This window comes from Phallusia mammillata, chromosome 5 (genome assembly GCF_965637545.1).
Source record: "Phallusia mammillata chromosome 5, kaPhaMamm4.hap1.1, whole genome shotgun sequence".
Lineage (NCBI taxonomy): Eukaryota > Metazoa > Chordata > Ascidiacea > Phlebobranchia > Ascidiidae > Phallusia > Phallusia mammillata.
Genome location: NC_137256.1, coordinates 20,590,751 through 20,604,552, shown reverse-complemented (window position 1 = coordinate 20,604,552; position 13,802 = coordinate 20,590,751). Strand labels below are relative to the sequence as shown.

The 13,802-nt window shown below is 36.7% G+C and overlaps 3 protein-coding genes and 1 long non-coding RNA gene across 5 annotated transcripts; 2 read left to right on the top strand and 2 right to left on the bottom strand.

Annotated features, from left to right (window-relative positions):
* Positions 1 to 138: 138 nt before the first annotated feature.
* On the bottom strand, positions 139 to 1,751 carry LOC145229086 (uncharacterized). Its single transcript, XR_013860351.1, has 2 exons — positions 1,686 to 1,751; positions 139 to 1,568 (listed from the first exon to the last, which is right to left on the bottom strand). It is a non-coding gene; the product is annotated as an uncharacterized LOC145229086 (long non-coding RNA).
* LOC145229083 (beta-1,3-galactosyltransferase 1-like) lies at positions 600 to 4,293 on the top strand. 2 transcript variants are annotated; one of them, XM_080094346.1, is made up of 7 exons: positions 600 to 854; positions 1,114 to 1,203; positions 1,425 to 1,580; positions 1,721 to 1,860; positions 2,743 to 2,833; positions 3,092 to 3,218; positions 3,344 to 4,293. In XM_080094346.1, exons 1-7 carry the CDS (start codon positions 600 to 602, stop codon positions 3,607 to 3,609), a joined length of 1,125 nt encoding a protein of 374 aa, XP_079950472.1. In that variant the 3' UTR covers positions 3,610 to 4,293. The 2 variants fall into 2 exon arrangements, with proteins under 2 accessions (XP_079950472.1, XP_079950471.1); XM_080094345.1 differs by having other exon boundaries at positions 3,071 to 3,218.
* Positions 4,294 to 4,407: 114 nt separating this feature from the next.
* LOC145229082 (uncharacterized) lies at positions 4,408 to 11,836 on the top strand. The gene is made up of 9 exons (XM_080094344.1): positions 4,408 to 4,532; positions 4,978 to 5,120; positions 5,298 to 5,478; positions 6,418 to 6,581; positions 6,659 to 6,815; positions 7,405 to 7,556; positions 8,510 to 8,602; positions 9,229 to 9,432; positions 9,961 to 11,836. The coding sequence occupies exons 1-9, from the start codon at positions 4,473 to 4,475 to the stop codon at positions 10,358 to 10,360; spliced, it is 1,554 nt and encodes a 517-aa protein (XP_079950470.1). The 5' UTR covers positions 4,408 to 4,472; the 3' UTR covers positions 10,361 to 11,836.
* LOC145229084 (thiosulfate:glutathione sulfurtransferase-like) lies at positions 11,224 to 12,731 on the bottom strand. Its single transcript, XM_080094347.1, has 4 exons — positions 12,642 to 12,731; positions 12,007 to 12,155; positions 11,756 to 11,903; positions 11,224 to 11,323 (listed from the first exon to the last, which is right to left on the bottom strand). Exons 1-4 carry the CDS (start codon positions 12,713 to 12,715, stop codon positions 11,224 to 11,226), a joined length of 471 nt encoding a protein of 156 aa, XP_079950473.1. The 5' UTR covers positions 12,716 to 12,731.
* Between the last annotated feature and the right edge of the window lie 1,071 nt (positions 12,732 to 13,802).

Sequence of the window (13,802 nt, the reverse complement as noted above, 5' to 3'; positions counted from 1 at the left end):
AAACACCAAGTTCCAAAATTCAAATATTTGCCGACGATGTTTTGAGAATAATCGTTAATTTTTTTTTCACTCATTAGTAATTTGGTTGGCTAGTAAAAATTGTTGAATACACTGAAATTAATGTTAACCAAACTGAAATCATTACTTCATTGTGTATTTCTTACATGTAGTGTCACGTTTGAAAAACAATGCCATTTTTCGTCACGTCAAGATGGACAATACGACAAACAAAAAACAATGTCGCTTGCTCCACAAACAAATACATAACAAGATGAAACCAAGAAAGTCACGTATCAATTTCTGTGTTTTCTTTTGATGTATAACAACATTGAACAAAAACCTTATACAAAACGTATTTTTTGTTACTTTTAGCTACTGTGAATCATTGCTTGTGGCTATTTAGCAAATTTGAAGAGGCATGGCCACCGCCACAAACCCTTATCCATTAAGACTTATTTTGAACTCTGCGCTTACCGCTTGAGTTCGAGCTCTGCGCACAAAATGCCGTAATCAGCCGCGGGCTATTTCAAACCAGTGCGTCGCAAAGGCATTGCAAACACAACTAGTTTCTTTACATACGAGCTGCTGTGACATCAGACATGCTGAAAGTAAGGCACAAGTTCAAAATACGTCACGATGGCGATAAAAGGTCAAAATTGTCGTCGTTTTCGCGAAGAAGTCATACATTTTTCATTATCATAGTTGTTTTGGGTTCTTTGTTGACCTATATGATGTCGAGAGCGCTTAGAGAAGAACAGAACAGGTCAGTTGAGCTGTACATGAGAATAAGAGATGGGGTGGTTGTGCTTGACAATACCCTTGAGAAGGAGACAGCCCAAGAAAGTTTGCATGAAGTAAGTAATCAATTTCACGCTAATTGTGATAAGTCTGGTCCAACTCATAAGCTTATTTTCTGTTACATACAGTTTTGTTGATGGTTCTATTATTTTTGATGCAAATTTTGTTGGCCAAGTTCTTGACGGATTTTGAACTAACAACCAACCGTTTCATGAATACGTCAAAATACCATAAAAACGTGCCAGAATAATTTGCTGTTATTCGCATAAGGTGTCACATAGTAACAAAATTTACGCGACTTGTTTGCAATTTTAGGAGAACGTTGTAAGGACACAAATGGATAGTGTGACGTCACCCAGTGCAAAAGCAAATCCAAACAACAACACTTTCGGCTTTTGCAAGCAGGTACTGTTGTTTATCTATGTATTACCTGTGTTGTATTCAACTGTTTATGTTGTACAGCTTAAAGTCCCCCGTTGTGTTCAAGCTGCAACCAATGTTATTAGATGTTTTGTGGGCTTTGGGCAGCAACTTTTTTGACGATGGATAGTTCTATCAGTGGCCCCTAGCTTGTAGTAACTTTTACTTTGAAAATTTTAATAATTTAAAAACCGTTTCTTTTGTAGAATTCTTCTCCCTACCTTCTAGCGATTGTTTTCTCCAAAGATGAGGCGTCATCACTTCGTGGCGTCATACGTGACACGTGGTGCAAGCGTAAAGATTTTTCGAATGGCCGCAAGATGGCGTGCGTTTTTGCCATAGGAGAAAATCTTGAAACCAAAGTAAACAAAAAACTAACCTCAACAAGTTTTACACAAATATTTTTTTTAAATTTGCAAAATTATATTAAAAAATACGGTTGACGACACAAGGCCATCACATCTCACCTGCATTTCGTTTTCACATACCCTGCTCTCTGCAGAGATACGAGCAACTCGTCAAAGAAGAGGGGCTTCATCACAATGATATTATCAAAGTACCAGCAACTGATGACGTGCGAAATTCCACTTTAAAGCTGATGAACGTGTTTCATCAGGTGACATCACAATGTAAAAGTGTAAGGTAAGTCCGGAAAATTTAAAATCACAATTCATTCTGTCAACATCTACAACAAGAGTACGATATCTCAAATTATTACATTGTCTGGCCTAACGAACATAACAATACACAAGCATTTCTTGTTCCTTTGAGGTTGAGCCCTAAGCAATTGTAACTTTACAGTTACAAAAAAATGCACCTCAGGGCAACGATGTTCCACTTTTTGCCTTAGGAGTAATTAGTTTGGGCGCCGCCTACGGTGTTTGGCAAAAGTTTGGCATTCTGACAATTAACAGTATGGTAGTAGCACCTAGCACGTGCAGTTGACAAAGTGAGAAAGGGCAAAACCTGTTTGAAAGCTGAGCAACGAATGCAATCAGTAGAAAAGTGTACAAATGTTAAGGTATTAAGCAGTATAAGCTAATAATGTGCGTTTTGCGGTGCTCAAGCATTATGCTTTTTTTGTCAATAACAGGAGCTATGTTGCTTTTGGCTTTACAACGAAGTTTTAGGTGTACTTTCCAGGTATCAATTTTAGGGTTTGGTGCATCGACAAAACATTTCGTCTACTGACTTGGTAAAACTGACTTTGACAGTACAAATTTAGAACAATCAATCACCTTTGATACCTCGTTTCATAAACTAATAAACAAGCAATACTATACTATACATCTGCCTTGGTAGCGTCTATATCAAACAGTTTAAAACCAGGTTCAACAAATTAAACACTCAAAGAAACTACCGCTGTACTTAAAAATCAAGCGATGTCTATTACGTCACAAAACGGATTAATGTCACGTGATGTATTGTGGGCGGGAATAATAGAAATAATAAATAATAAAAACAAATGATTGCAGTATCATTTTGTTCAGTATTTAGACAAAATTGAAACCATTTTTTGTGAAGATATATTCTTCGAACCGAGGATGACGTAATTATCAACATGGAAAAACTGATGGACGAAATTCTTCCTACAAAGCCGGAGACTAAATATGCTGTAAGGTTTAGGCTAGATTTGCTTAGATTCGCTAAAAATGGAAACCAATTTGGTTTGATGATGGAAGCAATCAACACTAAAGTTGTCAATATTAATTAACTACAATGTGACCAAAATAGTGTACCGAATTACATCGAAAAGTATAAGCTAAAAGTAATTGCGACTTATGACATAGCTAGAAGAACTACACAAACATATTTTTGTTTTGTTTTCATAACCTTTCAAAAAAAAAATTAGTTATTCTTTCGTCAAATGAAGGGTGGTCGGTGCATGGAAAAAATGAAGCCACACAGGAACGAACACAGCAACTTTTATGTTTCCGTCGAGGAATTTTCGCAAGAATTCTATCCACCAATATGTTATGGAATGGGTTATCTGCTGTCAGGTAAAATTAAGTCGTGAACCATTCAACATAGTAAGTTTTTGTCACAGAACAACACCATCTTCCAAATTTAACATCTTAGACTTCATAGGGACCGTTGATTTTAAATACCTTTCTTTGTTGTCAAGGTGATTTGATGCATGCAATCTTCTCAACCGGTTTACGTCATCAACTTTTACCCCTCGATGACGTATTTATAGGCGTGACGCTTGACCGCCTTCACGTCAAACCGAAAAACCTTGATAACTTTCTTCACGTGAAGTCAATTCGAGGCGCGACGTCATCAAGCAATGACGCCGTATGCAAAAACGTCATTGTCCACGTGCATATTAATACTGTAGAAAATGTTCGAAAGTGGTGGCAAATGATGCGTGACGTGTGCAGTAAAGTGTGACATTACGGTAGTTGCTATGGAGACGTACATTGTTTTGTTAATACTGGTTATCAATAATTCATAGAGGCTGAGGAGGAAATCGTATCTGACTTACATTAAATGTGTTTTTGTGTTGCTAAGCGGACGATTGGATTAGTCAAAAAAGTGGAAAGGCGTACAGCAGTGTTAATGTACTGAATGCTTACCAAGTGTTAATATAAGATGTTTATGTTCGGTTGTTTTAGTTTTTAAACACAACTCCGGTATTGTTTGAAAGTTTTTTTTATATTTTTGTATTTATATCGCTTTTTGGTTGTTTTTCTTTCAGACGATACTCAAACTTTTTATTGTGAACAAATCGTTTTGTTTGTTATATGTCTTAACTTATATTTTTAATGTGTTTTAAGTTAATTTGCATTGTCACAATTTAAAACTTTAATTTATTTATATTTGACAATCAAAGAAATTCGTCCAACTAATTTTACACAAAAGTTTAAGTTTATTAAAGATTTACTCGGACACAATAGAAACATCAAAATCTGGTTTTCTTTGATGATAGCTTTATATTTCAAAGCAATTGTGTAACTACGTGTGTTTAGTAGCAGTGTGTTGTATTTGTTACAGTGGTTAGCACTACACCCATTTGAACCTGTCTTAACTTGTTTTAAGTGCAATAAACATTTCTACTTGTGCATTTAACAAGAATTTGTGACTATGTTTTATTGTAATGAGTTCAAAAACAAACGCTTGTTTAGTGTTTTCATTTGGTTAAAACTCTTTTTTGTTCACTACAGGCGCAATCAAACCCAAATCATTGAGTCGTAAGTTCAAACCCGTTTGACTCGGAATAAAAAGGGGATTTTTGCATCTGCCTAACTATTAACATGTCCCATGCAGAATCTTCTGTGACGTTGACATCGGTTAAGGGGACTCCCCAACTTAACGTGAGTTTCAAACTTTTTTGTCTTATTTCGTTTTTGTTTTGCGCAAAACTGTGATCTAGTTTTACTGTAGGATTTTTGTGGCCATTCATAAAGTTGCCGATTTTATCGTTTTGTTCAACAAGTCCTTAAGTATATAAGCTGTGGCTGCCAGGCGTAATATCAACGTTATATAGCTCATCTGGCAATTGTGTTTTTGTATGATGTTTCGATGTCCAACAGGTCGCCTTCATCGGGTTAAATAACACTGAATGCGCGTAGTTTGAAACGTCGCTACAAAAATACAATCGCGAGAAGAGTTCCATCAGGTTGAAGTCCTTAACTCTATTGTAAATAAATCAATTTATAATCTAATAAAAGCAATCACACAAAATGCCGAGGATAGATAACGCAAAACATGGATATTTACCCTGTATGGAATAACGTTATTGTTTTTCTTTTTACGCAGATAAATGACAAAGCCAAACTCATATCTTTGATTCGAACCTGGCGGGCAAAGTACGAAAAAGTCCAAACTCTATCGTTGCGTCATCGGGAAATTATTACGTCACTGAAAAATGACGTCGAGCAACTTAAAGAAGAAAAAAATGCGTAAGAACCCCCAAAAAGATTTGTTCTTTTTAGTTATAATTCACAAAACTATGTAAGATAAACATCTGCCAAAATGTTTTATCGCAGCGGTAAAAGTTTTAGAATAAGTACAATGAAGTGAAACTGATATAATGAGTTTTTTCGTTTAATTGGCTAAAATTTTACATATTTTTCCAGAGTCACAAATCATTTAACAGTGGAACTGCATCACGAGAAGGATCGGGCGCGCCGCCTTGTGGCCGAAATGGAGGCCAAGGCGGCTGACGTCGAGTCGCGTAGCAACGCCGAAAAAAATAATCTTATAGAAAAGATTAACAAGCTGACTTTACTAATGCAAAACACAACGAAAACGTTTAAGGTAATTGTAACGACCGCTAGGTGCGCAGCCTGGCCCTGCGCCGTTCGTCACACTAGGTAACCCTTTTTGTAAAACGCGCCCGTCCTACAGCCTGTCCTCCAAGACGACCCACTCTTGCATTTGCAACGAATGTTCTTTTTTTGGCGATAATAGGCAACGCTGACGAATAAACCAAGACGACAATGTCAATAGCAACGGCAACGGTTTTTCTGTAACCATAAATAACACACATAAGCCATACGTACACATTATGACGTCATAGCGACCATCACAAATTAATCAGTTTCAACAGTACACACAAGGTTTCAAATTAAATCTACATTAATCGGTGATATCTTACATTAAATTACTTCCAGATTACTCGTAATAAGTCCAGTTACGGTTTTAATACATTTTGACACAAGTTAAACACAAATCAAATAAGAACATAAAACATACCAACTGTTGGGTAACCAGGGCTTTACTAGCACGCGGCTAGAGGTTCCACAACTGACAATTCAGCATTTTAGCTATTGCTTTTAACATTTACAGTTTCACTATAAACAAATAGACACAAGAAATTAGGATAAATTCACTTAAATTGACTGCAAACCTAGCAACTAACGCAGCTCACAAAAACGTGGCGTTCAAAGCACATGCTCTTTCGCGGATGAATATTTCAATACGTCACGAATAAACGAGAACTTAATTCACCCAAGCGGAACAATTGATTCTCGCTGTAACAGTAATAATAATTGCATATAACCTAATTTAAGACGTTGCTTTCATAAAGTAATGAACTAATGTTTATCGGTGCCTTATATAAGAGAAGTGATATAATAAAAAGTTTAGCTCAAAATAGTACATTAAGTTAATTTTAACGCGACTATTCAAATGGTTATATCCGTACTACAAAATAAATCTGTCCTACTTTCGCCATACATTATTTATGTTTCCCAGGAACACGAGACTGAGAAAGGGCAGAAAATTTCTGAACTATCCGAAGCGGTGGAGAATCTGAGCAAGAAAAACGAGAGAATCGAAATGGAAAAAAAGAAAAGCTCTGAAGAGGCCGAGAGAAGAGTAAAAGAAGTTTCCAACGAAAATGAGGACTTAAAGGAAAAGTAAAATATTTTTTTCCGTTAAAAACTATTATTAAGCGGTTAATTTCTGAAACAACTATTGTATATTATTGTTTTAGATATCAAGCCAAACTAAATGAGGTCCGAGATATAATGACAGTGAAAATCGCGCAAGTGCGCCGTCAACTGGATGATCAAGTTGCCAATGCTCGCAGCGAACTGGAAAAGGAAATCAGAACTGAGTGGGATGAAAAACACGAAAACCAAAGAAAAACGGTAAAGTTATAACTACAACAAGGCAACCGAAGGCAAACTAGTTAAAACGGTTACTTGAATCATAAAAAGGAATTCTTTAATAGGTTTGTGCAATACTCCATTCTTTTGATATCTTTAGCGGGACACTGCTAAAGTCAACAGCTATTTTACAGTAGGTTTACCATATCTACGTGAGCTAAATTCGGGACAGCTTCAATAAATACGTTTGGCGACACCAAAGTTGCGTTACACTGCATTATATCGCATGTTGTTACCCATATCAACCAAAACATTTCCATTTAAAAAAATATCATTGCTATCATATATAGATAAAAGCGCTGTTTTGTTTCTAAACAAGTTCCAAACAACAACAAAAAGTTTCACAAAGTCTGGTCCTTTCAATAAAGTGTTGCTAGCTTTAAAGTCGCGTTGTGTTCGCATGAATGTACGCGGTAGAGTGCATCGTTTATCGTAATCAGTAATCAACCGGGTTTTAAACCAAAACAGACCGCTGCAAAGACCGCTGCAAACAAAATAAACAATACAAAAGTGGTGCAGGGTCGAAAATAAGTTTATGCTCCAAATAAAACAGTATTTTTATGTTTTACAGGAGGAAGCGATACGTGTCGAAATAACGGACGAGTTTGCAAAAAAAGAAGCTGAGTTAGAGGAACAGCACCAGTTTACATTGCGGAACCTAATGAATATGCAAGCGGAGGAAATGAAGGAAATGCAAAAGAAACTGGAGTTGGCAAATACAAAGTAAGACTCACAGCACTCTAGCATCACTTTAATTTTTTTTAGTAATTTCTAACCCTGTTTTTTCTAACTATTTTATTCTTAAAACACTCCTACAACAAGACTCTTCGTATAGAACTTGATTTCCAACTAACTTGAAGTATGACTTTTATGTAACAGAGTCGTAAGCATGGGCGCCGGCAGAAAATGTTGCGAGAGGGGGCAAATTTTGGCTGATACTTTACCGCATCAAGAATTTGTTACATATGGAGCCATAAATCGTGTACTTCACAATTGAGTTGCCTAAGAGTTAAAGCATTGAACGATGTCACAAATCCCCGCGCTGCCAATTTACATAGGTTTGCTGCTAAATATGTTAAATTGAGGTACACTGAAATTCCAAGGGGGGGCAAGTGCCCCCTCTTGCCCCTACGTGGCGGCGCCCATGGTCGTAAGTCGGGCTGGGCTGTTTGTGCCGTGTTCGGGTCTAGTTTTTTTAACAAACGGGCTTGATTCGGGGCTGCCTTCACGTTCTGTGTCCCTAACTTTATTTAATTAAAATTACCCGGCTAAGTAACTGGTTGCTGGACTTAACTAATGACAACAACCGTAAAACGTCTTGCTTAAGCCACTGTCTGTTATTGTCCACTGTCTTCTTCATTATATTCTGTACTTTCTTTAGGCTTATATGTATAGGCAGTGTTGCCATACCTTCCATGTTTCTAAGATTGGTCCTTATTTTTTAAGGGCAATGTCTTAGCAAAATGTATTGTCTCTTTTTCAAAGAAACATCCTTGTTTTTCAAAGAAACATTTTGTCTTATTTTTGAATAATTTCATTTTTCGGTTGTCCTGATTTTGGGGTCATGTCGATGGTAACCCTGTGTATTGGCCTGTCTATCTCACTTTCGGCCTAAATGCCACCGAGAGATTGCTCAATAGGGAACATTTTCGTTAACATAACGGCATTTTTGGTAGGTTAAGAAAAAGCTTGAAAGATGGGGAAAAGGTTTGTCAGTCTCTGCAAGAAGTACGAATGACTTTGAGGATCTTGCGGAAGAAACTGCCAAGGTAACATGTTTTTGTTTTTATGTTATTTCGACCTTTGGTGATTATTGTGATTGAAAGTGTACGTATTACGCCCCAAAACATGTTTTTGTTCCGTCCACTGCAATACAACAATAGCCTACACCAGGGGTCGGCAACCCCTGGCACGCGTGTCAAGATTGGCCTGTTTATATTAAAGTAACGACTTAACCTGTTACACTGCTTGTTTATAGTTTTTATCATGGTATTGTCTTAAAATACAGCCTTACATTCACAAAACACTCTGCTTTCTCTTTATTATTGATATCTGCTGGCACGAACCACAATTATTTTAAAAAAGATTGGCACGCGAGGTCATTAATACATGGAAGTAACAAGTAAATTGGCACGCGTCGCCAAAAAGGTTGCCGACCCCTGGCCTACACGCTTCATAATACGGTGTAGCTGCAGTGCGTTTAATCATGATCCAGCAATTGTGTCATCCACTATTTTGCGCCCCATAACGTTTTAACGTTGCGCAGATATTTTCAGCTTATGGTGATTGTTCAGTGCAATTGTGTCGCTATGTGTTCTTTCACCAAGTGAAATAAACTCATCTCAACAGCAAAAATACTTTGTCCATTACAAACTTATGAGTTTATTTTTCACAGTTCGATATACAAAGAAATTTTCGAAGAGAACGATACTAAAACGTCAGATGACCCCGAACAACACCGAGGCATGAAGAGTCTTCTCGACGATCTTGCGCTGCGCATGCGCGAACTGAAGGATCTGAGACGTAGCTTGGAGCGGCAGGAACAACGGGGAAACAAGGAGAAGCAAAATGATAGTGACTGGGAAGAAGAGGCTTTGAGGTGAAAAAATACTTGATTTTGTTTGTGTGCGTTTGTTAAATTGACATTTTTGGTGGCATCTGGCAGAAAAGTTATAGGTGGAGCAGCCTGGCATTATAAACAGTTTTTAGGCGCATGTTTCAGTTGTAACTGTTGGTCAGAAACACTTCGCACCTTTTCCCAACTGTGCTGTCAATTTTAATGTGATGTTTAATAAAATGAAAAATTTAATTAAACACAAATACTACAAAAAATAATCTTTGCACCCCTCCAAAATATGGGAAAATATTCTTTGTTAAATTGTTTAGGTCTTATTCTGTGTTTTATACTTGTTTTTGTGTAATTTTGAGACCATGTATAATAAACTGTGGTTATCAGGTTGCTATATTAATATTTTTACGATTGTTGACAATGAAACTGAATACAGACAGAGCTGTGTTGCTGCAAAACAAGATTTTTTTGCATCTGTAACGCTTGAAAACAAAACTATTTTCCAGCTACAATTGTTCAGGTAAATTTCGTTAATTTCATGTTTTCTTTATAATTTAGTATGGAGATCAAACACAACAGTAAAGTTATAGAAGCAGAACATCTGAAAAAACTCATTCGACAAAAACAACTCGAAGTTGCGTATAAAAGCAAAAGACAACCAGCGACTGTGACGTCAATAAACCCTAATGACGTCACACAGGAACCTTATTTCGTCATGCTTAAGCCCAAATTGCACAGTGCCTCGTCAAAGGGAAGAAAACAACGGGTAAATGATCGGAAAGTTCACGAAAAAAAGACCAAAGTTTTGGACAGCGGAAGAAGTGAATGGCTTGAACGACGTCACAGCACGGTACAGTTTAACCCTACCAATAACGCTCGGAACGTTTGGCACCGTCCGGATCTTCTGAAACGACTTAAGTACCAGAGAAACGGCTACGTGGATAAAGGCTTTCCCTGAATTTTGAATGGCCGAGGAGTGAGAAAGGCTGATTAAACATAATAGTGTTTTTTAGTTGGACCCCGAAACGGCTTCGGACTACCTTTATGGATGCTGAATTTTGAAAAGACTGAAAAGTAGTAAAACGATATGAATACTTTGTTTATAGTTGCAACGCTTTTCTAGAATTTGCTACCTAACATGAGCGCGTTCAGAGAGCATATTACCTGAAAAGTTGCATGGGGTTGTAATTGGAAAAGCAAAAACACAGATTTGAAAACAACTTCTGAAACTGCAAACACTGAGTTGCGTGGATTTATTAGAAATGGAAACGTTTTGATCTACCTCTTTAAGTAGTAATTGCTTTTCTTCAAATACAAGTTATTGATGTTGCTGAATGTATATTCTAAACAAACCATATTTTACCTTCTTATCGATAGTGTATTTTGTAAGTGACTTTGCACTTTGAAGTTTTGTAAATTGCACGAAATTTGTGGAGAGAAAATTTCGAATTTTGCCTTTTAAAGGTGTGCCTTAAGGGTAATTGTTTCTTTATTTTTAAATGTTTTATTTCGCATGCTTAACTTTTGCCTTTCTCAAATAAAATCATTCAGGAAAACTCTCGTCTAAAGAACTGTCTGGTATCACAAAACGGAGGCACTGTACTAAATTTGTTTTTATTGCACCACTATTCTATCGATTGTTCAAAAGGGCACCTTAACGCACAATGCACAAAATCAACAACACAGAATTTACTCTTAAATGCATTACCTACATAAAGCAGCATTGAACCTAGTCCACCACTGGTGGACCACCAGTATAACGTAGCATGATTTTGCCTAGGGGATTGAAGGTAAATTTAAAACTTTTGAAAGTTCAAATCGTTATAGTTCTTGTTTTATTGTTTCATCGACTTTTGTCCTGATGTTTAAGTCAGGGTAGTTGTTCACCCATCCAATGTGTCCTTTGTTATAGTGACGTGTGCTAAAAAAACAAACAATTTAAACATTGCTTACTGTTGGGAAATTTCTAGCAAAATTACATCTCCATTTTGAATTTTTGTGAACAAATTATACATAGATGGTATATTGTTATAATTCCTATTTCCATAAACTTTGTTTTGTAATTTGGAACACTATATACGGATCTGTTCATAAGTTTAATGGTGAAAATAACGGCCCAAATAGACGTTAAAAGCGACATGCTTTATTGATCAAACGTTTCGGCAAATGCTCATGCCATCATCAGTGATATGAAGGCCACATCAATTGCACCCAGTTATATACACTTTAGTCGCATTGTTTGTAATGTTTCTTAAGTTTCCTATACTTCTAAACTGAACTAAAATGATGCATTTACCATTCATATGCATTTTCCACAGAGTATAAATTTACACAATTTGTTTTCAAACCTTACTTTAAATACTTATTTTCTCTGGCAATCCTGACAGCGGTGTCGCTGCGCTTGCCAGATCTGCAAATAAATATCAGTGAGTCGTCTTCTTTCGGTTTTTCGTGGTTGTATTTTTCTGCAAATTCTTCTTTTCCAATGTTTAACGCGCCTCCTGGTAAAAATGGTGACATTTTGTTGGTTTTTAATTGAGAAAAAACATTTGGTTTGCCTGCATTAGGTTCTAAAGTTAAAAAATGTTGATTGCAACGCTGTACCTAGTTGTTTTAAAGGGACATTGACGTAACTTTTTGCGTCCACGTGTACAACCTCGACCTCGTCTGGTTCTCTGACGTCAACAACCAATGCGTTGCCTGACGTCACTACTTCGTGAAAGTCTGCTAGCGAAATGTTCCAATAGTGTTGGCTGCATTAACAATAGACAGCTGTTAAATTGAAATCAGTCTTGGATTGTGTTAGAAAGAATATTAAAGCAATACGTTAGAAGCATTAGTTCTAAGTAAAACAAAATCGCTATCATTTACCACTAAAAAGTATTGTTGAACCATGTTTAATGGGTCATATATAGGACTCCGTGTTCAATGTCCGAACATTTGCAGATAATAATATATGCTTGTGCAAACCACATGTCTGATGTACTGTAGTGTAATTTTTCTACGCAATTTAATTGGAAAGAAACGACATTGCAGCGATTTGTGGTAATGGACACCTTCTGCCTTGCGCTTTCAGTTTTCCAAAGTCATTTTGAAGGTGCCATTTACGGTCCTCAATATTACATCATACTTCAAGTCACACAATTGAGTATATTGTACTCTAAATTATATCATTGATGTGCTCTTTCTTTGTTTTTATAGTGTTTACAGTTTTTCTCCTCACACAACTGACATCTTACTCTGAAATAAAGGCTTCTTTTGACGTCACAATAGACGCATGTATCACCAACAGAACAAAAACAACACCGTTCATTGTTTCAACGTTCTCTAGAAACTGAAAAACAATGAGACAAGTAATAATAGAAAAGGGACTACGTTCAAGCACATAATACTTGTTGCATTCCAAATAAATTTGGGTAAACGGTTGATTAAATTGTTTTGTGGATTAACACATCAGAAGTTGGGTAGACTAGCACAAGAGCTACATTTGAGTACATAAGGAGTAAGGTTATATTATCTTAAATATACGTAGGTACACAGGCTATGAATATTTCATGCTTAAACATTGACAATATGGCGACCTCAACGTGTTGTTGTTAATTTGAACACACTGTTTATATTTTGTTAGTCCTGCTGCCGTTCTGTTTGGGGAGAGCTAGTTCAAGATTATTGACATGAACAGTTTTAGACACTCAAATAGCAATTTCTGAACGGTGTTCGTTTAAAAGAATGAAAGAAACAAAAATATTTGGACTTTATAACTGCAGTACCACTAACGAGTTTCAGAGTGCATCCGCAATAGCTCAAAATAGCTCAAAACGAAAAGCTAAGATTGAGTCATATATTAGCGCCATGTTAGAGTATCTACCTGATGATTGTACTGTAATTCTGCTGTAACAATTAAACCCCTGATCTGATTACTCTGTGCTGCACTGGTATATGATCTAGTCATGATATGCGGCAATTTAGGCGGTAAATCCAGGAACTTCCTGTGGAAAGCATGACATAAAACCGCTCATATAAGCTAACATCATTTCACTTAACTGTCGGGCCAGTTTTACAACTTGGCAAATACTATCAGGTGCTATAAACGAAATATTTGTGTGAAATACTTGTAAAAGTAAGTCTTACAAATATATAATCTGGTTTATTGTCTGCTACTAAGCGACTTAAGCTCTTCCGACGTAACAGCGATGGATTGCATGAAGCTGTCATCGCCAAATATAAACCTACAATCGTCGCGTTCGTACAGTCATTTAGTTCAACGCAGTCACCAGGCAGTTCGCCAGTTTAGCTCAGCAATCGCCGTTCAAATATTGACTTTAGATATTGTTAGGGTTTGTACAATGAGCGCTTTCAGCATCGGCGATAAAATAATGAGAGTTTATGTCAAATGAGAA

What these genes read in the sequence shown, in the direction of transcription:
- LOC145229083 (XM_080094345.1), top strand. Translation starts at nt 600, where the DNA reads ATGCTGAAAGTAAGGCACAAGTTCAAAATACGTCACGATGGCGATAAA. An exon ending in CTTTCGGCTTTTGCAAGCAG is followed by an intron (nt 1,204 to 1,424) that starts GTACTGTTGTTT and finishes TTTCTTTTGTAG; the next exon opens with AATTCTTCTCCCTACCTTCT. An exon ending in GAGAAAATCTTGAAACCAAA is followed by an intron (nt 1,581 to 1,720) that starts GTAAACAAAAAA and finishes TGCTCTCTGCAG; the next exon opens with AGATACGAGCAACTCGTCAA.
- LOC145229082 (XM_080094344.1), top strand. Translation starts at nt 4,473, where the DNA reads ATGTCCCATGCAGAATCTTCTGTGACGTTGACATCGGTTAAGGGGACT. An exon ending in CTTAAAGAAGAAAAAAATGC is followed by an intron (nt 5,121 to 5,297) that starts GTAAGAACCCCC and finishes ATATTTTTCCAG; the next exon opens with AGTCACAAATCATTTAACAG. An exon ending in ACGAAAACCAAAGAAAAACG is followed by an intron (nt 6,816 to 7,404) that starts GTAAAGTTATAA and finishes TATGTTTTACAG; the next exon opens with GAGGAAGCGATACGTGTCGA.
- LOC145229084 (XM_080094347.1), bottom strand. Translation starts at nt 12,715, where the DNA reads ATGAACGGTGTTGTTTTTGTTCTGTTGGTGATACATGCGTCTATTGTG. An exon ending in AAAGAAGCCTTTATTTCAGA is followed by an intron (nt 12,156 to 12,641) that starts GTAAGATGTCAG and finishes TTGTTAATGCAG; the next exon opens with CCAACACTATTGGAACATTT. An exon ending in AGAGAAAATAAGTATTTAAA is followed by an intron (nt 11,324 to 11,755) that starts GTAAGGTTTGAA and finishes TTGTTTTTTTAG; the next exon opens with CACACGTCACTATAACAAAG.